This window comes from Neofelis nebulosa, chromosome 12 (genome assembly GCF_028018385.1).
Source record: "Neofelis nebulosa isolate mNeoNeb1 chromosome 12, mNeoNeb1.pri, whole genome shotgun sequence".
Lineage (NCBI taxonomy): Eukaryota > Metazoa > Chordata > Mammalia > Carnivora > Felidae > Neofelis > Neofelis nebulosa.
In genome coordinates this window covers 64,804,804-64,832,627 of record NC_080793.1, presented here as the reverse complement: position 1 = coordinate 64,832,627, position 27,824 = coordinate 64,804,804, and the positions used below count along the sequence as shown (strand labels likewise).

General features: G+C 38.8%; 1 protein-coding gene and 1 non-coding gene across 18 annotated transcripts in view; one reads left to right on the top strand and one right to left on the bottom strand.

Moving 5' to 3' along the window:
- CDC14B (cell division cycle 14B) overlaps positions 1 to 27,824 on the bottom strand; it is a 130,670-nt gene that overhangs the window by 29,961 nt on the left and 72,885 nt on the right. For 9 of the 17 annotated variants that reach the window (XM_058695449.1, XM_058695450.1, XM_058695454.1 and 6 more), the window contains 8 exons: positions 25,086 to 25,152; positions 22,450 to 22,512; positions 19,093 to 19,180; positions 18,572 to 18,802; positions 13,402 to 13,540; positions 13,075 to 13,234; positions 12,245 to 12,342; positions 2,759 to 2,875 (listed from right to left, as the gene is read on the bottom strand). In XM_058695449.1, the coding sequence (XP_058551432.1) occupies positions 2,759 to 2,875; positions 12,245 to 12,342; positions 13,075 to 13,234; positions 13,402 to 13,540; positions 18,572 to 18,802; positions 19,093 to 19,180; positions 22,450 to 22,512; positions 25,086 to 25,152 (963 nt within the window). Of the gene's footprint in view, positions 1 to 2,758; positions 2,876 to 7,407; positions 7,554 to 12,244; positions 12,343 to 13,074; positions 13,235 to 13,401; positions 13,541 to 18,571; positions 18,803 to 19,092; positions 19,181 to 22,449; positions 22,513 to 25,085; positions 25,153 to 27,824 lie in introns of all 17 variants that reach the window. The other 8 variants (XM_058695461.1, XM_058695462.1, XM_058695463.1 and 5 more) reach the window with 3 other exon arrangements.
- On the top strand, positions 25,690 to 25,835 carry LOC131492304 (U4 spliceosomal RNA). Its single transcript, XR_009251999.1, has one exon. It is a non-coding gene; the product is annotated as a U4 spliceosomal RNA (small nuclear RNA).

Here is a 27,824-nt window from a genome sequence, read left to right as displayed (position 1 = left end):
ACTCAACAATCTTGTATTATTTTGTCCTCAGATTATGCACAAATGTGTTAATTCCTTCATTACTCTCCAACCAAAAATGACTACTATTCAGTAGGATAAAAGCTTCAGGCTAACTGCTTGGCTCCCTCAGCTTCCACTATTTCCTAGAAGGAGGAAGTGGGACCTGTATGTAATGTATTTGCCTTTCTTTTGTGAGCTGTAGGTGGGTCACAGTTAAGGTAATGTGAACACAGGTCAAAGCTCCATAAGAGGCCAAGAAGACCCTGCATGAAGGGGGCGTGTGTAAACATACTCGAAACCCAGCTTTCTCTCATTAGTTTATTTCTTCTCCCCTCCCAATCTCTGAAAGTCCCATTTTGAGAATTTAAAAGAAGACTTTTGGTTTTCAGCACTATGCCACATGCCTGGAAACTGCTTTGGGCCATTTCAAAATTCAGTTAAGTGTATTCAGTCTGAACTCTACTTTCAACCCCTCAAAGCATCTGGCCCAGGGACCTCAGGCAGATGCTCACTGCAATCAGGAACCACCTCTGCTGAGAAGCACACGTTTAGATCACTAGACAAGACCTAGATGGAAAAAGTGCCGCGTGGCCACGCCCCTCAGAGGAACGTGGTGTGACTGGGCACGCGTAGTCCCGGCTCCTGGACTCTATTCCTCTGTAGCCTGAAGAGCACAATCCAGAAAAGCAGAAAGCAGAATTAAATGTGCAAGACACACTCAAAACTGTAACAGAAGCCTGAGTACGTATACCTAAAAAGAATATGTTCATTCAAAACATGTCTAACTATCCCCCACAGCAGGCTTTTTATCTGAATTTTTAATAGGGTAATTCACCTGAAAGTGTCGAAGTTAAAATGCTCCCATTTCTCCCTACTTACTGTAAAAAAGTTGGGAGGAAAATCAAATGATAAAATAATAAAAATCCCTGGGGAGCCTGAGTGGTTCAGTCGGTTAAGTGTCTGAATTTGGCTCAGGTCATGATCTCACGGTTCATGAGTTCGAGCCCCGTGCGTTGGACTCTGTGCTGACAGCTCAGAGCCTGAAGCCTGCCTCAGGTTCTGTGTCTCCCTCTGTCTGCCCCTCCCCTGCTTGCACTCTGTTTCTCACATTTTTTCAAAACTAAATAAACATTAAAAAAAATTTTTTTAAATAATAAAAATCCCTAACTACCCTACCAACCAGAAGAATTGTTAATATTTCAGCATTTGTTATCTTATTTCCATACATGCATAGAAACATATGCATATATACTTAAATATATGTATAATTTATAAGCTTATATACTACATATATGTATGAACATATACATATATTTGTAGAGGTATACATTTCTATAAAGTATATTGTACATTTATAAAATTAGAGTAATACTTCCTAATTTTTATATGTGTGGCTCTTTTCACTTACTGCTTCATGAGCATTTATCCAAGCCATTAAATTTTCTGTAAAAGCATGATTCTTGATTCATTTGGGATAATTTAACAACCTTTAGCCCATTTCCTCTTCCTCATGGTTATAAATAATGTTCTGATACTATAATGTACCTAAGACCTTTTGTCAGTATTTCTCTATTATTCTTCTCAGTGGAATTAAGAGAGTAAAAAGAACTATGAATATTTGATACCTTTCTATGAAAAACTCAAAATCCCCAAGTCATGAGTTGGTGCTCTCAAATACTTGTACTAAGGGACTATCACATTCTGATGTAAGTAAAAGTCTGTAGTGAAACTGTAGAAAGAATTAGCAAAGAGAGGAAAATGGCAAAACTGAACAATTCCTTAAACACAAACACATACACACACCACAGAGTTCTCTGGTTTGTAGTGAGTCCCTCAGGAAACAGGCTGCTGGGCCCTGCACCCCGGAGACTAACTCGGCTGTCCCACAGCCTCAAAGACAAGAAGGCAAGAAGTTAAAAAGAAACAAGGAAAATAGGGAAGGATGTTTTAAAGTCTGGTTTAGACTATCTTCAGGCCGGTTGTGGTCTATTATAAGACAGGCGCTGGGCCATGAGCACAGGACCACACATGTTAACACCAGGCAATGATACATAAACACAAAAAGGGTACCTGCCTTCTTCTATTCATAAGATGACAGTTAAGTAGGTTATCTGCTCTTCCCTCAAAAGGGAACTGCTTCTGGAATATGTTAGAAATGAAATGTCTGCCTTTAGTTCATGATAAACATCCAAATGCAACAGTGAGTAACGGATTTGGTCATGGAACATGTGTATTTTCTTGTCACAGCCTGTAATAATGAAGGAAGGGAAGGTGCTGGGCTCCTGGTGAAAGCATGAACCCCCATGGGTGTGGTGTGGACTGTGGCTAAGAGACCAGGCCCTAGGTAAAAAAGGATCCCAAACTCACTGGAGTTCTCATATTCCACCATCACACTTATTTGCAGCTAATTCTCCAACAATTATGCTGTATCTGCTATACAGAAAAATTTCCTTTGAGTCCTGACAGAGAGAGCTTTGGAAATTCAAGAACTTATAAGTACAACACTCTCAACTTCCCCATATTCTGACCCCGAGACACATCTCCAGTGTTCAGAACCACCTCTGAAAAACAAAACAAACCCTACATTAAAAATGGCCCAGATTTTCTTAGATGATGAACAAGTCAAACACATTTGATTAATTGTCCATCTTAGGGACTGTGCTTTCTCCTCTCTTCCTCTTTTCATTTCTATATCCAGAAGATTAAACTGGAAAACCAATGCTTGGAACTTTTCAGAAGAGTAGGATTCTTTTCTCACCTTTTAAAACTGCTTTTTCTTGAAGCAGATCTGGTGGTTCTTTTAGTAATGCCTGCACTGCCAGAAATGTTAGGTTCAGATGTTTTACAGCTCTGAACACTGGACTGAAGAATTACTCTGAAAACAGTTGGAAAAAAATAAGATTATATTCACTGAAACAATTTTCAAATACCTGACAGAGGAAGGCATTGTTGTACTTTAGTGCAAATTATTTTATTGAGAATTCATAGGATTTTCCGTAAACACACTTGCCAATAAAAATCTGAAACACATTTTTACATCAAAGACTTTTGAATGAAGCATCTCATTTCCCCATAAAGGTTATACAAAGATAACCAGAATATACTGTGCTTTTGAAAAACAAATGACCTGGCATTTTAAGCAATTCCCACACCAAAGAAATCAATCAATAAAACAAATCTTTGTGTCCCAAAGTAAAAGTAGGTTCTCAGAATTCTACTCTTGAAAACAAGATTTCATTTAAAAACCCCAAATTCTAAAGAATATGAACATAAAAATCTACAATAGTCACTCTTCAGAGGTGAAAGGGCAATAAATGCCAAATCAATACTGATTTTATATAATATTTCAAATTTTAAAGATATGTTCAAGCAAAATTTGAATTTGTCTGGATTATAACCTACTTAATTAAATCATTAAGCACCATTAACATGAATACAAAACTGTTTAAATTCTGTGAAAAACCTGATTTAATTAAACTCTAAAATAATCTCAAGGAACTGATGCCTATGAGTGTAGGTTGCCCAGGAGGCAAATTCATGAGTCAGAAGAACACCCTCAGATAAAAGCCCACATAGAGGACCTTGCTCAAAAGTAGAGGGTGTTTCATAATTCCTCACTGAATGGCCACAGGGAAAACAGAAAACATCAAAAGATTTTATATGCAATTCTTTACTTCAAAAGATAATGGCGAAAACAATGAACTGCGTGGGCACACATACATTTATACTACTCAACTTTTATTTATCTGTAAGAGAAAACACTGCCTTAATAATAAGCTTCCTCTTTTCATGTCCAACTCACAAGAGTAAAAAGAAACCATTACAGCTAACTACTAGTCCTACCTCCTATGCCTGTGTTACCAACATATAAGTTACTAACCAAGGCCAGGTCCTTATAATGTAGCAAAGATTAGCAAATTTTTAATATTATGCAAACCACAGCATATTCAGCATCAGCATTTAGTAAAATGCTAAACTTCTCATCACTAAAAACACAATGGTGGCATTGTCCCAGAGCAGAAGCCTGGGGGCCAGTGGTTTTCAAGCTGTTTAGGGAAGGGTGGGGGAGGGGTGGGGCTACTCTCAGCGGTTTTGCTGTATCCCCAGAGTATTTCCTAGAGCCTGTGAAAGGGCCTTCCATCTCAGAGGGAAACTGATTCTGGGTAAATGAGCCAATGCTCAACTCAGAATTTCTCATAAAGTTTTATCACTCTAATAAAATAGAAAAGGTACATGCAGACATAGTTGTTTGATCAAAGAAGGCAACCAACCGCAGAGGCATATGAATTCTACCTCTGAAACCAAGGATTTACTTAAAAATCTGATTATATCAAGTGGAGAGGGAAGGGCAGGAGACTATTAAATAGTCTCCGTATCATTAACAGGATCTGAATATAGAATTTTTCATAAAATAAAGAACAACAAAACTTCTGCTATTTCTGAAGCCCAAACCCAATGTGTGGTGCCACTGCCACTGCCACGGTGGTCCTGAAGCCTTGCACCTGCTTAGCAAGGCTCCTGGTTTTTATCTCCATTTATACAGAGAAAATGAGACTCCCCTTAGCTTTTTGGAAATACCACATCTACTTTTCAAATAATTTGAGGCCACTTACGGCCAAAAGTATAGATAGACACCACACTGTGAAATCATTAATATGAGAATAGAAACAAGAGCCAATATATTACTTGCTTAGGAAATTTAAGACAACTACTATGAAGGTTTACCATCTGAAAACAGAAATCACTGCTAAATCCAATTTTAGGCTGACAGGAAACATCTTTTAAAAAGTATCTGTTTCTCGGGGCACCTGGGTGGCTCAGTGGGTTAAAGCATCAACTCTTGATTTCAGCCCGAGTCATGATCTCATGGTTCATGGGTTTGAGCCCCGCATCAGGCTCTGCACTGACAGTGTGAAGCCTGCTTGGGATTCTCTCTCTCTCCCTTTCTCTCTGCCCCTTCCCCACTTGTGCTTGCTCGCTCTCATTCACTGTCAAAATAAACTTAAAAAAAATAAAATAAAAAGTATCTATTTCTCTGTAAAATTAGTGTAAATAATTTTTGTTGATTTTTAAAAAAAATAAGAGCATAACAGAAATTTGGAAAGCATTAATCGCAGTAGAGAGTCACATCACCAGATATTTGTATTAACAGAGCAGTTACTCTATCTGTAGGTTATGCATCAATCAACTGGAAAACCCCCCAGCAACTACACTTAGGTATTACTTGTGATAAACTACACACAACAACGTAAAGTGGAATAAGCTGACAAACACATGTGATGTTTTCACTCTGCCACAGGGTAAGCGGGAACCAGCTACCTCTCACCTTGCAAACCAGGCCAATCACATGGCTTTGCAGAGCAATGTTCTACAAATTCATACTTATTCTTGCCCATACTGCAGTTCACGTTTTTTGCGACTCCTCTTGAGTCCCAGTATTCCCAATGCAAATAATTGACAAGCCAGGCCTCTTATCTCCCAAACCACAAAATGCTTTGAACATAAATGTCCAACTCCAAGAAAAGAATCCATCAGTCCAACTATGCACTATTGACACTTGGTTGTCTACCACTGACACACAACAAGCTTTCCAAATGATAGGCCTGCGGCCCTGCAACCTTCACAGACTCCTTTCCCATTGTCCCAGAGTTTGGCGCAGCCATCTGAGGCACTGGTACAGTCTGGTCTTCCAGGCATGACAGGTGATGATCTATCAGGCCATGCTACGTCATCAGCCAACAGAGGTGAATGCCACCTCTACAAGTGGCCACCTCAAAAGAAAACTACAAGGATTATATCTGTTCACATCATTGTTACTGCCGAAAGCTTTTGTTTCTGTAAATTCCAAATTAATCAAGCAGGATAAACTGAATATTCAGCTTTGGGTCTACAAATGCATTGGCAGATACCAGTAGTAACAATAAAGACTGTATCTTACGTAGAATATTAAAAAGAAAGGTGCTTGCCTGATAGAAATCATTTACTCACCCTGGGAAAAGTAATACAGTCATGAAGTGCCTAAGTATTATTAGCAATGACTCCACCCATTTAGAACTCCACCTATTTGAAATACCTTTCCCTCTCGGAATAGTTTGAGAGGAATAAATCTGTGCAGTGCATGATGATCGAGTCAGAATATGCAAAAATCTAAGCTTACTAAGAGGAATAAAGGAAAAAAAAAACAAACAAAAAGATCATCTATGTCAGAAATACAACTTATCTATGTAATAATAAGCTTGTATTGATAAGATAGTCAAGAAAATGTCATACATAGGAACATGTTAAGCAGCCTTTCCTTACTTTTGAAAAGAATAGAGTCTGCTGGATTTTTAAGTCTTTCCTAAGCCATCTGAAGATACTCCATGAAGCCACAAATTATGAGAGTTGGTTGAAATAGAATTCCACTTTGGAGGAGATCCTAGAAGGAACTTTCATATTCTTTTACAACTCCCAAGTCCAAGTTGGAACAAGAGAATAAATTCTTGAAATATGAGCTAAAGGAAGAATTTCAGAGAAAAAAGAACACACCCTCCTTCCTATGTTTGGTGTCAACTGTAAGGTGTTCCCCAGGAAAGCTTCCTGCCACAGTCTCTTCGCTGTTATGCTATTCATGAAGGATAAAAGATATTAAGAGAATACAAATTCTGCAATATTAACCTAATAAGGGCATTTTGATTACTTTTGGGAAAGAAGGAAAGTGGGAGGAAGTAAGCATAGAGATTGTCATGCAGAAATACAAGGCTGAACAAGGGAATCCTGTCTTCTCTGCTGTCCCATTTCCATTTAACATCATTCCTGAAAACTGTACTAACTCTAGAGGGGAGGACATGAAACGAAGCAGAGGAGAAGATTCTGCTTCCTCAAGACAGAAGACTTCGCAGAGAAGCAGTTGCTGGCTGAGGGCAATGGCAGAGTCAGAGGTGAAACACGATGAAATGCTCACTAGACCTCACAGCTACAAAAGCAAATCTCTATCAACAGCAGAAAATCAGCGGGCAAATTCTTTTCGCTACATTGAAAAGGCTATGCTAAAGACATTTACTCTAGAAAACAAGGGAAAACTGACTGAATGAAAACCACCCCAATTATCCCAAACTCACTAAATATTTTTGATAGGGAAAAGAAACTATTCCAGTGACTTCATAAATTGCCACTGCAAAAAATCTGTTAAGAGTAATAAGCACAACCTAAAAACAAAGTTTGTTATTTTTAACATCCCTACATGAAAGGATCAGGGAAGACCTCCTCCCACCACCATCCCATTAATTGAGAAGTTTCAGAAAAAGAACCTTTGAAAAGAGGCAAACCAATAAAGCTAGGAGAGCTGACAGTGAGAAAAACATGCGTCATGAGAAACACACTGGCCACCAGAGGGGACCACGTAGAGAAATGGAATGGGACACTTACACAGCAGCTATTTGTCAAAGGGTCCCGACGGCTACTGTGTTCTGAAACCATCGAGACAGAATAGCAGGATGGGAAGAATGTAGTCACAAACAATCCACCAGATGACAACACTACACAGTGCAGAGGTCAGCACAGCTAGGGAACATCTGGAAAGGGGTGAAGGGGAAAGAACAGATGTTCAAATTGGGAAGCCAAAATAAATAAATAATAAATAAATAAAGCCACGTGTGAATTTTAGACACCCTATGATAGATACAAAGGGGTGGGAAACAAGGATGGAGTCTTGCTATTTTGTGCTGGGGGAGAAAATGCTACCTTCAGTTTTCAGCTGATTGGGTTATTTGGTAACAAAAGGTTAGACCCTATCTCTAACCTCTAATCTCATGGGGGATAACTGCCCCATGTTAACTTAACTGTGTGATACGGAAATCAGAGTTGTAGTTACATGACTGAAATTCTTCAAAAAGCACATGATATGCACACACAGAAAACTAAACCAAACCAGAGAAAAAGGAGGGAAACCTAACCAACCAACAATAACAAGAAGCTATGGCCTGATAATTAACAATGATTCAGGGAAGGCACAATTATAAATGAACACGGCATAGCAGATGTGATCTAACTTCCATGGAGTCATACGCTGGATCATCTGGGAGCTAAGGCAAACTGCGTATTCTGCATATAAGGCATAAAGAAGCACGTCCAATCCTGGGCAACACAAAATGAGGGCAATTTCCCCCATGTATTAACACCATATCTATTTTCTTAGTTGTTTTTTTTTTTTTTAATTTTTTTTAATGTTTATTTATTTTTGAGAGAGAAAGGGAACGGGAGGGGGAGGGAGAGAGAGATAGAGAGAGAGAGAGAGAGAGAGAGAGAGAGAGAGCGAGCACGCCGGGGAGGGGCAGAGGGGGAGACAGAACCCGAAGCAGGCTCCAGGGTCTGAGCTGTCAGCATGGAGCCCAATGTAGGGTTTGAACCCACAAACCGTGAGATCATGACCTAAGCTGAAGTGGGACACTCAACAACTGAGCCACCTGGGCACCCCTCCTTCATTGTTTTCTTCATTCGTTTTCCTCCTGTGGCCAAACTGAGCTTTCAGCTCAGGATTTCTTAACCCAGCGGTCTAGTTTTTGGCAGTGAAGAAGGAAACCTCACAGTTGGAAGAGTGGTATTCCAGCTACTATAGTTCCAACTGGTCACCTGGACACATCTGTGACCAAATATAAAAGGCTCTATTGAGCATTCACTTTGTGCAAAGTACTGCATGAATCAAGTCATAAATGATTGGTCTGGCTTACTAGGCCATTTTTACTGGTGTCCTTGTCATCTGAATCATTGAACACTATGTGTCAGGCACCCTGGTATGGTATCTAGCAACAAGGGATTACACTAAGGATGGACCTGAAATCAAATCTAATCTCACCCTGCAAGTTACACCTAGTACCAGCTCATGTACTCCTCCCACAAAAACACAAACCTACTAATAAATGTTAAGATTGAAGGGGCTTAGTATTTAGACAGAACAGAATAAATGGCCCAGGAATACTAGAGAACTCTCCATCCACCCCAACTTTCATTTGCAGTTACTAATTTAACAGTTATCTTAACGGCAGAATGGCCAAAATATCCAAGTGTCCACATTACAGATTTTTCACTGTTCCTCTAATAAAGCTCCTGGCATAAGAATTATTTCCCAATGATGAAACACACACTCATCCACACTGTGCTATTTTAAAGAGGATTTGAGGCAAATTAGATCCATATTTTCACCTTATTCCTAGGTAGAGTACACTTCATTCTTTATGTACCATTTCATTTAACCCCAACAAACCTAGCAGAAATCATCACTATGCAGAAAAGACAGGCAGCATGGATGAAATTATAAAATCTACCAAATCTTGGGGCGCCTGGGTGGCTCAGTTGGTTGAGCGGCCGACTTCGGCTCAGGTCAAGATCTCGTGGTCGGTGAGTTCGAGCCCCGCGTCGGGCTCTGTGCTGACAGCACAGAGCCTGGAACCTGCTTTGGATTCTGTGTCTCCCTCTCTCTCTCTCTCTCTCTCTCCCTCCCCCGCTAAGGCTCTGTCTTTCTCTCTCTCTCAAAAATAAATACACATTAAAAAAAAAAACTTTAAAAATCGTATATTCATTCACCTAAGTATTTTCATTCACCTAAGTACCAACAGCGAAGCAAAATAGGTTACCCACAAGTGATACAGGAGTCAAAATCAGGAGGCAAGGACTGAATTTAGATTTCTCAACCCAAGCTGCTGTCAAAAACTCTATCTTAGGAAACTTTTATTTCTAAAGTAACAACAAACACTTGGGAGGGAAAGGAAATCCCTAAGTGACCTCTTCTTCTAGGACCATAAAAGAGGATTCTAACAGCAAGGAGGGTCTGAAAAAGCAGAGAAAGGGTAAGTTAAATGTTGTAAAGAAGGAAGGGAAATCTAAAACCCCCCAGGGTTTTTACACTTAAGAGCTTAAAAGGATTTTAACATTTTGTCTTTTCCTTTAAAATTGTGGACTTGGAGCACCTGGGTGGCTCAGTTAACTGGATAAGCATCCAACTTAAGCTCAGGTCCGGATCTCAAGGTTCCTGCGTTCAGGCCATGTGTAGGGCTCTGTGCTGACTGCTCAGAACACGGAACCTGCCTCAGATTCTCTGTCTCCCTTTCTTTGTCCCTCCCCTGCTTGCACTCTCTCTCAAAATAAATAAATAAACATTTAAAAAAGTAAAATAAAATAAAATAAACTGTGTCCTAAAAGCCTGTTGATTATGTGTATGGGAAGGGGACAGTTTGGGGGCTATTCTACTGTTTTAAGGGTTACAATTACAGGAACTTGAACTAGCGCTTTATTTATTTTAACTTATACCATTTTCCTTGGTTTATAAATTAGGCTGAGTGCTTCAGGGAAAAGGGCCAGCCATGTCCTTTATTTCTTTTGTGGGTAAGGTGGGGGGTAACTCTGTAACTAGCATGTGATAGCAGAGGCTGGTCTTTCCTTCAACCATCACTGACTTTGCTCAGCTTTCACCCTGGAGAACCTCACACACCAAAGTGAATGTAATCACACCTAGCGTCACCTGCTGGTTTCCAATAGTATTTAGAATTTTAATCTTCGTTCACTGTTTTTTTTTTATATTACCACAAACCTATCAGCTATGAAAGAGCCTTATCGTCTCATCTGTAGAAAAGAAAACAAGTGACGTGAACCTTCTGGAACACATATTCACAAGGGAGTGGACTCAGAGTAACTAAAGGAAATTTTCTATAAGCCTTATTTAACCAGAACTTTAGACAAAGCAGAATTCCAATCCCGACTCCCAACTTCCCTTCGGATCAGAAGTTACTGAGAAATAAACTGATGCTGCAGATTTGTAAAAACAAAACACCTAGGCATGACTAAAAGCAACCCACAAATCACCCATTTTCTAGGGTTTGCGACTCAAAGTGTGGTCCCTGGACCAGCAGTGCCTCAAAACCTGGAAGCTTGCTAGAAATGCAGAATCACAGACCAGGCCCAATAACCATAATCTGCATGTTCACAAGCTCCCAGGAGACTCAAATGCACAGTGAAGTCTGAGCAATGCTCCAGGGCACTACCTATTTCCTCTACCATGTCTCTTACCGCTTCAGGATGATTATCTGGAGGGACTACAATATTTCTAAATAAAAAGAAACATTCAGGCCTTAGATGAAGACAACAAAATTAACAAAATGGCATTTGAAGTTAAATAAATTATATAAAGTGCACTATTCTTAAAGCTTCTTCAGTTTTGTGATGCACCACTAAGCTGCAAAGAATGCTTAGTAAATACCTACAATCAATACTTGACGCCTCTCGTTCACATGGCCCTTTTTTGAAAAACCCCATTCTTTTCTTTGGGTCTTTTAAGAACCTCCCAAGGCCATGAGTAGCCTATGAGGACACATGCCTTCTGTGTAATTCTAGTTTATATAACAAGGAGATGCCAGTGAAGACGCACTGTTAATTAAAAAGAAGGCCTGTTCTTCTCTACCATGAACATTTATGATGCCATCAGGTCCTTACCATATTGTAAGATGCTGACTAATAAACAAAATGACTTATCTCCATTCTCCATCACCAAAAAACATAAATGGAAATGTGATAGCCCACAATGAAAAGGAAGATATCCAACAGCCTAGATTACAGCATCTATGAAAGAATATCCTAGAAAAAAAGTGTAATGACCAAGTTTTTTAACTCTACATATTTCTCTAGCAATCTGGGATATTCCATAAGATTGAATCCCAACTAACAACTTACACAACCAAGTACATGTGGACATACACACACTAACTATAAAACTTCCTACCTCCATACTAAACCTTCTTCTATAACTTGAAAATAGTTCAACTAAAAATTAATACAAAAATAATCATTTAATCTAGTTCATTGTTACCCTAAAATATGACATTAAGCCACAATGTCATCACAGATTAAATTCTACCATATCCAAATAAACTGCCTAAAATATGGTATTGAATTTAAGGAAATTCACAATTTTAATAACTATGGACAAATCTGTCATTCTGTGGTTTTACATCTGCTGCCACTCTCCTGAGGATGTCACATGGTGACTATCCATAGGGAAAACACTTTCCTTTCTATACAGGCTAGTGAGGTTACAATAGAAGATGGAGATAAAGTATGGCCAAGAGCTTCTTGGGCAACATCCCTGGATTTTAAATAATGTAAATAAGCATTTCAAAGTAGCATAATGGGCATGCAACTATTGAGAAAAATATACAAGATAAAGTGCTCATGTACATATTAAATACATCAACCACACAAAGGAAACCAGACTCACGTGAGGGGAATAGCGTTTGTTTTTGACTGTCTTCTGCTTTTCAGGGCACGAAGTCTATCACCTTGTGTCACTCCATGGATTTCGTCATCATCACTGTACTGTATAAGTAAAGACACACTAAGCTAGTGACTTCAGTTGCGCTTATTAAGGCAAAAAAGCATAGCAGCTATGTTTACCCATACAGACACATACAAATGAACTGCTGAACTCTGCAGTGTTATGCTGCTTTCAAAATAAACACGGGTCACATTTCAAGACAACCAAAAGTTGACATTCACAGACACAGAACCCAACAGCACTCTTGTTATAAAACATACTGACAGTGAAGAGGCATGATGGGTTTCCAATAATGAAAAGATTCTTTGTAAAATTTCACAATCCACTCACCACCACTTAATATAGTACCACTACCCCTAAACTCTTGCTTGGTTCTTTATAAACTTTTCCATTTGAGAACAACTAGTTCCCTAAATCAACAGTCATGAAATGGAAAAAACGCCGGGTTGGGGGTGCAGGTGCACGGGGAAGTGTCATTAGGTCCATCTAAAGGGCTTCCTTCACATACCTCTTTTTACCACCAGTGCCTAGTGAGTAAATAAAAAAAAAGACAAAAAATAAAAAAAACCTTCCATTTTATGGCCATATGACCTTATTTTAATTATTTTGAGTAAAAGTTTCCTAGAGGGAGCTGTAAGTATTAAAAAAATGTGTGACGATAATCCCTCAAAAACGTGCTTTATTATTTTTATCTACAATTTCCCCCATGCCCTATATGGTCCTCACCAGCACTGAAAACAATGACAACAGCATGATAGGGATGGTTCGATTACCAGTTCAGGTTCTTGCTTGTCTTGATTCTCGACCCCATTGATTGAAATGTCATCAACAGCCAAGAGGAGTTTTGAGACAGCTGCTCTGTGTTTTCCATTCTCCTGACCCCTTAACTTTTGACGAAAATAGTCACCTTCCAACCAGAGGCTTGCCTGTTTCCTAGAACATTTAAATAACATCAAAACACAGCTTTCCAGAAGGACACATGCAAACAACTTTCTCCTACTAGACTATCTGTTGTTAGTGACTAAGAAAAACTCTACTTCCTATCATTTGCCAGGCCCATGTGTTCCCTCAGGAATTACAAAAGCTCTCTGTCTACTTACATCACCAAAAACTGTTGCTGAGGCCCAATCACTGAGCCAGGTCTGCAGATCCTGACCCAAGCAATGGTCTCGGCTGCTGTCATCCTGTAATGCTTCATGATGTAGCAGGCTATTAGAGTGCCCGTTCGTCCAAGGCCAGCTAGAAACAGAAACAAACCAAACGGACCTGGTCTCATGTACTCCAGAATTTTGTAGGGGAGGTAGAATTTTTCTTAAAAGGTTTCTGCTTCCCTGCTCTACAGTGGTTCTCAAGTTTGGATGCACATGGCAATCACCTGAAGAGTGTTAAAAAATACTGGAGAATTCTGATTTAATTGGTATGTGAGACAGCCTGGACATGGAGATTCCTAAAATCCCCCCAGATGATTCTACATAGTCAACACTGAAAATCACTTTCTAAGCGAGATTGTTAGTACTGCTTTCTACTCCGAGTTTTCTGTTCATGTACAGAAATCTTTCCAAACACATGGGCTTAGAATCTTACACTTTCTCCCCTAACAGTTTTTTTCTATGCTATTTCTATTCCTATTTTCACATGGATTTAAAAAAAATTTTTTTTTAAATGTTTGTTTTTGAGAGAGAGAGAGACAGAGTGCACAAGTAGGAGAGGAGCAGAGAGAGAGAGAGAGAGAGAGAGAGAGAGAGAGAGAGAGAAACACAGAATCCGAAGCAGGCTCCAGGCTCTGAGTGGTCAGCACAGAGCCCGATGCAGGGCTTGAACTCACAAACTGTGAGCTCATGACCCGAGCCGAAGTTGGATGCTTAACCAACTAAACCACCCAGGCACCCTCATATAGATTTCTTTTTTAACTATTCCTGCTATCCTTTCTTTACTCCCATCCAGACTACTATCATTACCTGCTGTGATGGTTAATTTGTAGGTCAGTCTGGCAGGTGTATTTGGATGACACTGCCATTTAGATTGCTGGACTATGAGTAAGTAGATTACCCGCCATAATGTGGGTGGGCCTCACCCAATCAGTTGATGGTCTGAAGAGAACAAAGGCCATCTTCCTCAAGCTAGAGAGAATTCCCTAGCAGTATGCTTTCAGACCTCAGCTGCACCATAAGCTCTCCCAAGTGACCAGTCTGTCACCTCATATGGCAGATTTTGTACTTGCTAGCCTTCACTTCACCCAAGCCAATTCTTTACAATTAATCTCTTTCTATATATACACATGCCATTGCTTCTGTTTCTCTAGAAAACCCTTGCTTATACAGATTCTGGTACTGTGAAGTGGTGTGTTACAGTGACAATATATAAAAATGTGTAAGTGGCTTTGGAGTTGTAATTGTAAAAGCTCTGGAAGTTTTAAAGCACAATGTTAGCAAAACCCTAGATTGCCTTGAAGGAACTGTTGGTAGGAATATGGGCATTAACAGTGACTCTGGCTCTGGCTCTGACTCAGATGGGAATGAGGAACATGTTATTGGAAACCAGAAGAAAGGCAATCCTTGTTAGAAAATGGCAAAAAAAAAAAAAAAAAAAAAAAAAAAGGAAGAAAGAAAGAAAGAAAGAAAGAAAGAAAGAAAGAAAGAAGGAAAGAAGGAGAGAAAAGAGAAGAAAAAGAGAAAGAAAGAGAAAGAGAAAGAAAAAGAAAAAAAAAACCTGGCTAAATTGTTTTATTGCTTTATGGAAGGTAGAAGTTGTGAGTGACAACCCTGGATATTTAGCAAAAGAGATTTATAAGCCAAGTATTGAAAGTACAGCCTGGTTTCTCCTCACTGATTATAGTAAAATATGAGAGAAGACAAATCAACTGAAGAAGGAATTGTTAAGCAAAACAGAAACTAAACATTTAGAAAATTCTAGGCCTATCCATATTGCAGAGTGAGGTGTGTTTAGAGAGAACACCAAGGGTATAGTCAACGATCTATTCCATAAAGTGATTACCTATGGATTTAATCAGCCATTTCAGCAGAAGCCAAAAATAGTGATGGGATTGATTATACCAGCAGACACACTGCCAGGATGAAACAAAGGGGATACGTACAGGATGAAATAAAGGCTTTCAAATTCCTGGGGTTCTAAACAGGACTAACAGAAACATCTCACTAAAAACATATCTCATGTTTCTCTTCAAGAAAAGAGAAACATACCCGCAAGGGGCCAACAGGGCTGTCACTGCCACCATTAAGCCCAGGGGCAAGGCTGTCTACTCCTGAGTTTCAGAAGGTGGGGGTCACCTCTGTGGTCAGTGGCCAGGCTGTTTCTGCCCGAGCTCAGGGACAGGGCTGCTACCCCAGTGGGTCTGCAGACAGAGAATGGAGCCAGAGCATTATTTCTGAGCCTTAACATCTAACAGCATTTGCCTTGCCAGGTTTTGGACTTGCTTGGGACCTGTCAAGCCCTTTCTTTTTTCTGATTTCTGTCATTTGGAATGGGAACATCTACCCTATGCACGTCCCACTACTGCATTTTAGATGCACTTAACTTGCCAGGTTCCACAAGTTCACAGACCGGGAGGAATTCTGCCTCAGGATGAATTGTACCTGGAGTGTCACCCATTACATGACTTAGAGGACGTTTAGATGAGACTTTGGATCTGGAACTGATGTTGGAATGAGTTAAGTCTTTGGAGGCTGCTGGGATTTTACATGCGAAAACATGAACGCTGGGGACGCAGCAAACACAATGTTATGGACTGAATTGGGTCCCCCACTCCCTGTGCCCCTCAAAATCCATATTAAAGTCATATTTCCCAATGTGACTATCTCTGGGGAAAGGACTTTTATGGAGTCAATTAAGGTTATACAAGGTCATGTGGGGAAGGCCCCTAATCCAGTAGGACTGGTGTCCTTAGAAGAGGAAGAGACACGGGGCACCTGGGTGGCTCAGTCAGTTAAGCATCCAACTTTGGCTCAGGTCATGATTTCATGGTTCGTTGGTTGAGCCCCATGTAAGGCTCTGTGCTGACAGCTCAGAGCCTGGAGCCTGCTTCAGATTCTGTGTCTCCCTCTCTCTCTGCCCCCCACCACCCCGCCTCACCTTGCTCACGCTTTGTCTCTCTCTCTTAAAATTAAATAAACATTTAAAAAAAATTTTTTAAAGAAGAGGAAGAGACACCAGGAGTGAATGTACACATAGGAAAAAGAAGGCAGCTGTCTGAAACCCAGGAAGAGGCCTCATCAGAATCCAACCTTTGCCAACACCCTGATCTTGAATTTCTAGCTTCTCAACTGTGAAAAAATAACTTCTGTTTAAACTACACAGTCTGTGGGATTCTGACGTGGTACCCCAAGCAAATTAATACACTCCCTAGATAATCTCACTTTGCATATGATAATCCACGCTTTATAGTATCATCAGTTTTCTTCCCGAAACAAAGATCCAATCCTATCAAATCCTCTTCAGGTTTTTAACTGGTCCCCAGTCAACTTCCGGGTTTCTCAACCTTAGCACTACTGAATTTGGGGGCTGGTATGGGGGCTCTCCTGTGCACTGTAGGCTGTTTAAGAGCATCACTGGCCTATAGCCACCAGATGCCAGTAGCATCTTCCCACCAAGTTGTGAAAACAAAACAAAACAAAAAAATGTCTTCAGACATTGCCAAATGTTCTCTGGGGGGCAAAACCACCCTGAATGAGGAGCTCAGCTGAGCATAACCTCAATTGCTTATTGTAATTTAAAAAAAAATGAAATAACCAATGTTGGATTTTGTTTTAATTATTTATTTTTTTATTTAAAAAAAATTTTTTTTAATGGTTTATTTTATTTTTGAGACAGAGACAGAGCATGAGCGGGGGAGGGTTAGAGAGAGACGGAGACACAGAATCCGAAGCAGGCTCCAGGCTCTGAGCTGTCAGCACAGAGCCCGACGCGGGGCTCGAACTCACAGATGGTGAGATCGTGACCTGAGCCGAAGTCGGAAGCTCAACTGACTGAGCCACCCAGGCGCCCCATAATTATTTATTTTTTTAAATTGTGGTAAAATATACCTGACATAAAATTTACCATTTTTGTTCATGCATCATTTTCCTGGTTTCACTACCTTCCTTATGTTTCCTTTTAGCTCACTGAGCAATTTTTTTCACAGTTTACTTAAAGTAGGCTTCACACCCAAGGTGGGGCTTGAACTCACAACCCTGAGATCAAGAGTTGCACACTCTGGGTGAGCCAGCCAGAAGCCCCTAATTTTTAAATTCAGCTGTTTTAAATTCCTTGTCAGATAATTCAGAGATCTACGTTTCTTTAGGGCTGGTGTCTGGAGATCATGGTCACCATTGTTAAGTGTCCATTTCAGTGGCATTAACCAACTCATTGCTGTGCGACCATTACTACCATGTCGTGGGTATCCTTAAGACAAATGTGTGCTCCCTTTTTGGGGGTCAGTGTTCTGGGTGTGTCTGTTATTTCTAAGTCGGTTTTACTGTGTTGTTCAAATCCTCTATTTCCTTACTAATCTTCTCTCTGTTCTTTCCATTACTGAAATGGAAAGTACTGAAATCCTAGTACATCATACAGTATATTATTACATAGTCATTCATTCAATAAATACTTACTAAGTGCTAAAGCACTGCTTTAACTGCTAAAAACACAGAAACTTGTTAGAATATAAGCACCACAAAGACAAGCTCTTAGAGTCTGCTCTGCTCATTGACATATTCTAGAACATATCAAACAGAGAGCACTGAGTAAATATTCGAGGAATAAATGAATGCATTTCAATGTGATAGATAAGCCTTTGCAGGGTTACCAATGAATACAAGTTAATTTATGACACTTTTCATATGAAATTAGGATGTCTTTTTTGAGAGTGTGAAAGAGAGGAAGAGAAAGAGAGAAAGCGAAAGCAAAAGAGCAGGGGAGGGGCAGAGGGAGAGGGAAAGGGAGAACACTAAGAAGGCTCCGCACTCAGTGCAGAGCCTGACATGGGGCTCATTCCCATAACCAGGAGATCATGAGCTGAGCTGAAACCAAGAGTTGGATGCTTAACCAACTGAGCCACCCAGGCACCCCAAAATTAGGGTTTTAAAGGCATTCGATATACACACAGTTTTTTAATGTCAATCATACCTCAATAAAGTGGTTTTAAGAAAACAGCAACTTACAAACAACAACAACAAAGGCAGCTTCATGTATCCTGGCATATAACCTAAAGGGGCATGGTGTGTTTGTAAACGGACATACATATGTGTCCAGCATCTTTAACCAATCCTAGAAACATACCTTTACAATGTACTGCAATGGCACCCTCCGCATTTTCACAAATATCCAAAAATTCTTTGACGATGGCATCAGTAGGGGTGCTGCCATCCGCAAAGAAAAGGTCATAGTGATCGAAACCAGCATTCGTAAAGCGTTTGGCATCATACATCCTTTTATTCAGACGAATAATAGTAGTAACGTTGTGATTCTTAAAATATGGAATATAAGCCTCAGGAGAATGTTGGTGGTAACCTACATAAAAAAATTCACCAGATATTGTCAAATGCAGAAAGAAAACAATGCTTAACAATTTCACCTGTAATTGGGTGGAAAGAGTATCTGACCTGGGGGTGGAATACCAATTTGATTATAACTATAAAAGCATTAATTCAAAAAGTTAAAAGCCTGGCAGAATAAAAATGACCAAGTATATTTAAATAATTAAGACAGACCTTTGGCCTCTTTCAAAAGAAAATACAGGATAGATACTTTTAATAACAAAACGATACTAGGTCCCATTAGGTCCCATTATTTTTGCATACCACTTTCAAGTCTGGTTCTTGAATGAGGTCCACAGAAGGCAATAAATCGGTCTGGTATTATCCAATTTAAATCTCCATTTTCTGCTTTCTGCAAAGGAAAGACCAGTACAATTCATTTTTAGACTTGATCTCCCATCCACACTCCTTCCCAATACTGAGTGTCTGAAGGACTTCAAATCCATTTATTTTAGCACAGAATCAGTTCATAAATGACCATGAGATAGGAAACTAAAATTTAGCCTGCTATGAGTATTCCCTGGGAGTAGTTAACTTCTTCTGATCCTAATCATGTTTTTATTTTTATTTTTGTTTATTTATTTATTTTTCTAATCATGTTTTTAAAAACAGTGTTCCTTTGCTTGGATAGTCAGCCTTTGGAAAACAGAGCTAACTGCTGCTATCCAAAATATACCTAAGTATTTTAATTATTTTATCCAGGTAAATTCTCATATAATTGCTGCTAATTAATAAGAAAGCAAACTTTTTATTATGAGGGATCTTAGAAATTTTCCTATTTCCCTGAATGACTAACTGGCTTCCAACATGAGCAATCTTGACTCCTTGAACAAAGGGGGGGGGGGGGGGGAGTGGACTTCTGATTTCTTGATATTTACACTTTATTTCTAGAGACACATACTTCCATCATTTTGTTACCTATTTAGTAAAAGGGTCAATGAAGAATTTGCACTAAACCCACCACAAAATTACAAGTACACTAATTTCACAGTACAGCTTTAGAAAAAAGCGTGAACATAAACTGATATTTAAAACACCTTACTTCCTGTTACTAAGTCCTTTCAACTGAGTTACCATAATAATTATTGTAGGATAAATACAGCTCAACTATAACAATAATAGAAATGGATACACAAAAACTGAAGCAGGAAGTAGAAGACTTGATAGTGGAGGAGAGAACTAGCAACAAAAACAAGCAATTGGGGTATACTTATGCGCACCTAAGAACAAGTAAGCAATAAACTGGGAGTTGCCTGATTATCTACAACTGGAGTTGCCAGTCAGGTAACCCAAATCCAATTTATTTGACTTAATTATCAGTGAGGGGAATTAACGAACCCTTGTTCCATACTAAAAGGCCTAAGCAAGAATGAAAACATGTCCAGGTATTCCAACTTTGAAATGGAATCAGAAATCTAGAGATTTTGGGGCGCCTGGGTGGCTCAGTCGGTTAAGCGTCCGACTTCAGCTCAGGTCATGACCTCACAGTCTGTGAGTTCAAGCCCCGCGTCGGGCTCCGCGCTGACAGCTCGGAGCCTGGAGCCTGCTTCCGATTCTGTGTCTCCCGCTCTCTCCGCCCCTCCCCTGCTCACACTCTGTCTCTCTCTCTCAAAAATAAATAAACATTAAAAAAAAAATTGTTAAAAAAAGAAATCTAGAGATTTTATTATGAGAAACATGTGATTAGATTTTACAGAATTGCAGACATCACATATTATAAAATGCATCTTGAATTCAGAAAAGTAATGTAATAGGAAAAAATGGGCATCGGGGAATCAATGAAAGACACTACTCCAAAATTTCTAAATATCTGTAGAGAAACAAAACTATCCATGGCTTGTAGCTACTTAAACAGTTCCTTGAGTTTCAGTGCAGTTTCACTGAAAGTAAACAGCATATGGGGGCAACCTTGCTACTACCCCCAACACTGCAATTTCTGCATTAGTGAGAGGGAAGCTAATTAGCACCTATACTACTCCTCAGTAACACATAAAGGCATCACTGCTCCACTGAAGGAACACCAACTGGTGTTCTTAGTAGTTTTATTTGCCTAGAAAGAGAAAGCATATTTTATTTTAAATGTTTAATTTTATGAGGACAAGCACAAAAATAATGGTATTAATAAATAAGTTATATTTATCAGTTTAGGATGTGCATTAAATATATACTGTACTTCAGAAACATACTGGTATTACAGAGAAGTAAAGATATGGTTGGCCCGAATGAATCAATCATGGTATGTTTTAGATCTTTGGTACATCACAGTAATGACTAACCGTAACTATTAGAACAGTTCAGTTATACCTAAAAGTTTAAAATAATAGGTGCTCTAGGGGCACCTCGCTGACTCAGTCAGTTGGGTGTCCAGCTCTTGAATTTTGGCTCAGGTCATGATCTCAAGGTTCTTGAGATCGAGCCCACATCAGACTCTGCGCTGACAGTGTGGAACCTGCTTGGGATTCTCTCTCTCCTCTCTCTCTGCTCCTCGCCCACTCTCTCTCTCTCTCTGAATAAATTTTTTTAAAACATTAAAAAAAATAATACTCTAGAAATTGTGAAAGGACAGTTATCTGAGGATTCCAGACACTGTTGCATAAAAGTGCTGTCTGTTGGAATCACTCCATTATTGGTGAGAATGCCTGCTCCAGATAACTACAGTAGGATAAAAAGACAAGATCCCACAAGTACTCTTGGCAAAAAAGACCTTTAGCATGATAGCATCTTACTACTTAAAGGGTGGAATGGCAGAATCAAATTACTTACTCTTTAAAATATACTACATTTACAAATGTAGAGGACATCTATTGTTTTGCCTTCCTGGACTTTCTTCTTTCTCTTTCTCTGTTTTATTGTCTGTGTGGTTTGACAGGGCTGATCCCAGCATACCCCTCCAACTACTGAGATGATCCACCCAACAACTACCCTCACTAGGAACACAGTCTAGCTCAGAGCAAGGCACATGATCTAATAAGGCAGGCCAATGAGGAACTTGTGGGTTTCTTCTGATGAGTTTGCCCAGTGAGTCAATCAAAGATGCTGGTCGCCATCACTACTGGGGAGGGCTGGCCTGGTAACAAAACTAGCTTTTACTGGCGAGTATCTGAGTACATTCACCTGGTCATACCTGAAGTTACACCTGCTCCTAGACTTTTTATTTATGTAAATCAATAAATGTCCCCTTTTTTATTTAAGCCATTTGTATTTACTTTCTGTAATTTGCACCCAGAAGTGTCTTGACTTCATACAAACAAAAGGTTATGATAAAAACATTTTCCAGAGGTAATTAGATGTATAAGGACTTTTATTCACCTCACCAGATCCTATGCTAAGGGTTTTTAAATCTCCTCATTTAATCACTCTATGAAAATTATCAGTACTAAAAAAATTAAACATGAAAGAAAAATGCCCAGGAGCACATTCATGCACTCTGGGAAAGATGCATCAAATATACAAATCACCACTAAGAACTGGAACTGCAGAATGGGGGTAAGAGGATAAAGACTTGCCTTTTTTTTTTCTCTATACATATCTAAATTGTTCACCTCTTCAAAAAACAAGAATATTACCTCTGTAAGTAAAACATGAATAAAGGAGTTAAAAGCAGTATCCTTGAAAACTTACTTCATAGTGTTCATATTCATCAAGGTTAAATGTGTTGAAATTAAGGAAGTCATACTGCATTGCCTAAAATCCAAAGGAAAGCTTTTAAGAATAAAGATGCAAATAAGAGAACAATTTCCGATCCAATTTCCTAATTAAAGATATCAGGAGGTAACCCAAAAGAGCATTATTATATTTAGATTTTGTTCCACTTAATAGTTTTCAAAGAAGGTGGGCTATGTGTTTTAAATGCTTCCATTATCTGGAAGATTAGCTATAATAATATTTATTTTAATGAGATTTGATTTGTTTTTATTTTCCTTCATCAATCATCCTATCCATGCACAGCTAACTAATGAAGATTTCAAAGTAATCATACTAACTTTAATAAGTTAGTAGGCTGATCTAATGATCAACACCACCAAGCAATGGTCCTTAAATAAATAATAAAAAAGAAGTAAATCATAGGTTAGCTTATCCCAAACAAATCCCACCACTTCATAAATATCTTCACTTTCAAATTCTTCTGAATTTGGATTAAAAGATGAATGTTCCTAATACAACAAAATTCAAAATTTTGAGGAAAAAATTCTTCTTTCAATAAAAAGAAAACCCATAAAATTTCTGTTCTATTCTGTAGCCTCCCTCAGTTGCAGCGGGCAGGTCATGCTAAGCAAAATAAACAGAGTATCTAATTTCTGAGACAAAGACAAGCTGGTGGCCTCTGAGAGGTGTTATCCCTGCTCACTGAGCCAGCCAGCATGCAACCAAGGATTTTTTGTTGTTGTTGTAGTTGACAATGTTTTATTAGTTTCAGGTGTCCAACATAACGAAGTTGACAATGTTACACATTACTCAGTGCTCACCATGCTAAGTGTAGTCCCAATCTGTCACCATACAATGTTATTGTTCTACTACTGATTATATTCTCTATGCTGTACTTTCCATCTCTGTGTGTAAAAATTCTTGATCAGCAAGGTATTCTTGGTTCAAAAGGAATGACTCTATAAACTCAGCTTTCAAAATTTAAACCACTGAAATATGAATGGAAAATGAGAAGGCTACAGTATCAAACAAAAAACCCTCATTTAAAAAAATATAGCTATTTAAATTCTAATTCCAAGACTATGATTAGTTATATTTCTTTGAATTCAAAATACTCAATATATGTCATGCTATTTGAACTATATGCTCTTAACAGAGTGATACAATAAAATGTAGTTTAAAGGCAATTTCTACTCATAAGGAGAACCTATTAGAAGCTGCATTAAAATGAAGTCACAATTACTTTTATAAACCTTTTTTATATGCAATAATATTCAAAATCAGCTACAAATTAAAAATGTTTAACTTGAAAATCAGAAGCTGTTGACTCTCGAATAAAATTAAATATAGAGCAAGAAAAGGAGTCTTTGACTTATAGTTCCTGCTAATTAATTAGGCTTTGGATATAATATCTGATAAAAAAGAAAAAAACTAAGCTGACAAATAACAATAGAATGTTAGAGTGGACCATTTCCAAAGCCCTCTAAGTTTTTCACCTCTCTTTTTAAAGGAAGTGGAAGTAGAGAGAAGGGAACCCTAGCATAAGGAGGTATACCTGCCTGAATTAGCAGTTCCCAGGGGTCATTTATACCCTCCATCTCTTGATCACCTCCTCTGCACATTACCCGCCTAAAGTGAGGCCTGATCGAGCTGCCTCAGAGCCTGTGGCAACGAACTTGATCACTTTTATTAACAGTCACTGGACTCAAACCCAAAACAACATTAAGTTCTATACCTTGTTACCTAATACAGGAAAAAAAAGATATACTAATTAATATCTGAATTAGTATACTAACTAGTCCTCAAATTTCTCAGAAAGCCACCATGTTTCATTATACAAGAAAGCAAACCAGGGCTCCTTTTGACTGTGTGAATGTAAGTCACATAAAACTTGAGATGTTGTTGAAAGTGTATTTGATCCATGGGCTACTGATTTAAATTCTAGTTTCTTGTGCTGCCCTGACATTCAAGACACATACCTGAGGGAGGGAGTGTGCCTGCATCACGTAACTCCAGGGGACCCCATTCATTTAGAATGTGATATTAAAGGTGTCCCTGGGAGTCAAAGACGGCAGGCAGTACTGGTTATAAAACACAGCAGTTATTTTTAAATAACTTTGACAAAGCAGTGGTGACCTACTTAGTCTTACATAAAACCTAGTAACAAACTAATGGACTACACAAATTCTTCTGCTGAGCTAGAAATTGAATGCTTGAAGACACATAACGAAGTGTTTGTATCAATTACTGCATTACAGAAATGTCTGTGGTAAAATAGGATTGGTGGCTTTCAGACCCATAAAATACATAAATCAAAGACAACTCGGAAACCAGTAATCTATTTACTTTTTGTTTTTCTTTGAAATCACAACGCACCCAAAACATGTCTGGATTTAGAACCTAATTACATAACTAGCTCTGTTGTTCAAGTGGCTTTTTTCCCAACTCATTCGAGAAACACTCAGATTCAGAAAAATCATTTACTGGTTTGGCATTATTCCAAAGTTAGTGGGAAATGGGACATCTCTGACATCATACACATCTTGGAAGATCCTTGCAGAAAAGGCCTAGTCTTCCAACTCAACACTGGGTACATCTTACAATTCACTTACCTTCTTTACTGCATGAAAACAGTCAAGAAGTGTAATGTAGAAATTGCAACTTCCATAGGCAGCATCTCTGAAATCCCAAAAGTATTGAAATACATAGCTCAGTTAAATTTAGTTTTCTGTAGTACACTTACCTCAAGACAAAGCAGACTAGTATTTAAAAGCAAACCACATACTCAGGATCAGACTCAAAAAACAAAAATCTTGCCTTTCGATTTTTAAGTCAAGGATAAGTCATTGTTATAAATTTCACTGCGGTTTCTACCTATTCCAGTAGATATTATTTTATAGGCATGAATCAATAATGACCACTTTTTAAATTTCAAATGATCTCCCTAGATCATTTTTGGCCTTGATGGCTGGGCTTCAAAAGTTGCTTAAGTTCTAATCAGTAATATGTACCCTTCCCCACAAAAGAGCAAGGCATTGAGTTTTTTCTTTTTTACTGGAAAATACCATATTAAACTGTTACCAGGTAAGACTTCTTTTTGATTCTGTATACACATATATGTGTGTGCATGTTGTAAGTATGTGCCGCAGGTATAGGTCTATCCATGAAGGAAAACAATATTGGGAAATCAAAGTAATATTTGAAATACTAGGTGCAAGCTTTGCACAGTGGCAGTATTGTAGCCAATGAGGTTTATCCGAGGCGCAATTATTGCTAACTGAAATACTAGTTGCAAGCTAAAAAGAAAGCAGTCTGCTCTTCTCATTATGCTTTCACAATTTTTAACAAGTTAACTGAGTAACTTCTTTCTGATTCTTACAAGATTAGAATACCAAGAAAACCACAGGAACTAAGGGGCCAAACACCTTTAGTAGAGCTTTAGTGCTCTTGGGGAAGTGCTTAAATTAGTTTACAGACAACTCCGCCCAACAGCCCAACACCTCATCAACATCTATCTGTAATCTTAGCACAAATCTCTTAATGTCAGTTAAGGTTTTGAACTCCCAATCCCATCTACTTCCCCCTTCTAGCTACTGTGAGCCATTACGAAGTAAAAATGTTTGGAATTAGACAAGATAAAAATTAATTTAACTGTGATCATTCTAGACATGCCGAACAACTGTGACTCTCTGAATGGTCCTTATTTGGTCCCCTGGTGGAAACAGCTGCTAGTGAAGCCATCATTAATTGCCTGTCTTGGTTGAGTTTTCAATTGTAGTATTACTTAACCTGAAAAATTATTTAAGATGTCAACTTACATAAACCTTAAGAATACAGACTTTCATAGCAACATGAACAAGGAGGAAAAGGACTATTTTAGTTTTAGACATTACTGTCTGGATTGGTTAGAATTACTGAGTTAAGTTATAGGTTAGCCTTCATAGGATTGCACACAAAGTGTTACAATGTGCCATTTTTGTCCAGTAAGCTTCTGAATTTAAAAAGCTGCTCATCCGGGGCGCCTGGGTGGCGCAGTCGGTTAAGCGTCCGACTTCAGCCAGGTCACGATCTCGCGGTCCGTGAGTTTGAGCCCCGCGTCAGGCTCTGGGCTGATGGCTCGGAGCCTGGAGCCTGTTTCCGATTCTGTGTCTCCCTCTCTCTCTGCCCCTCCCCCGTTCATGCTCTGTCTCTCTCTGTCCCAAAAATAAATAAAAAACGTTGAAAAAAAAAATTTAAAAAAAAAAAAAAAAAAAAAAGCTGCTCATCCAAAAGCTAGACCAGGTCTCTATGCAACCTAGAAAATGATTTTACCAGTAGTTTATTGGTAATATTCGGGGGGAGAAAAACAAAACGACCCATAGCAGTTATCAGTGTGGTCACTGATCAAACGATCAGCAGCACCTGCTAATTCCCAGCTCCACCCCAGACCCACTGAGTCAGAGGTTCTATATGGGTGGGCCAGGTAATTTTTGTTCTAACAGGTCCTCCAGGTGACTGATGCATGTTCAAGTTTAAGAACCACTGACCTATATAATCAACACAAATATTTGTTGATTTGTAGAAATAATTCTTTCATGGAATAAAGAACATTTTTAGATAAAGAACCTATGGGTAAGGAAATTAAGTAATTTAACCTAAACCAAATCAAAATTATCAGAGGAAATATGGTAAAGTCTCAAATCGCATCCCAGTGTTTTTACCACTTTTATTATCTTCTTAACGTACTGCTAATTCTTCCCCAGTGAAATTAAAGACATGTTGATTCAGTCTTTGTGATAACTTGATGCATTTACTCATTGAATATTTTCTGAGAACCTACTATGGGCCAAGCCCTGCTCTAGTCGATGATGATTCGACAAGCTTTGATCTGGGCTCAGCTAAAGTTCTTCCTCATGCATCATACTACCTGAATAGATGACAAGAATCTTTATTCATTCCCGTTTACTTCATTAACACCTCCAACTTTAAACACACCCACACTTCCTTCCTTCTACCCAAGCAATCAGGCTTCTTCAAAACAGCAGAATAGCAGCTATGAATCTAGATGTAAGGTTGGGGCGGGTAAGATCATTTAATAAATTTAGAAAAGCAGATGAGAATCAATGAAGGAGTATTGCTGAGAAACTGCAAAACAGTGTCAAATACTAGTTTAAAAAATAACAGATTTTGTGGTGGCTTGTATGCATAATAGCCCCAAACTGCAAACAACCCAGGAATCCATCAAAAGGACAAAAAGCAAATAAGTTGTGATGTATTCATAGAATGGAATGCTACAAAAGCAGTAAAAAAAAAAGATGAACTACTGATGCCTGCCACAACACAGATACATCTCACAGGCATGATGTATTTTA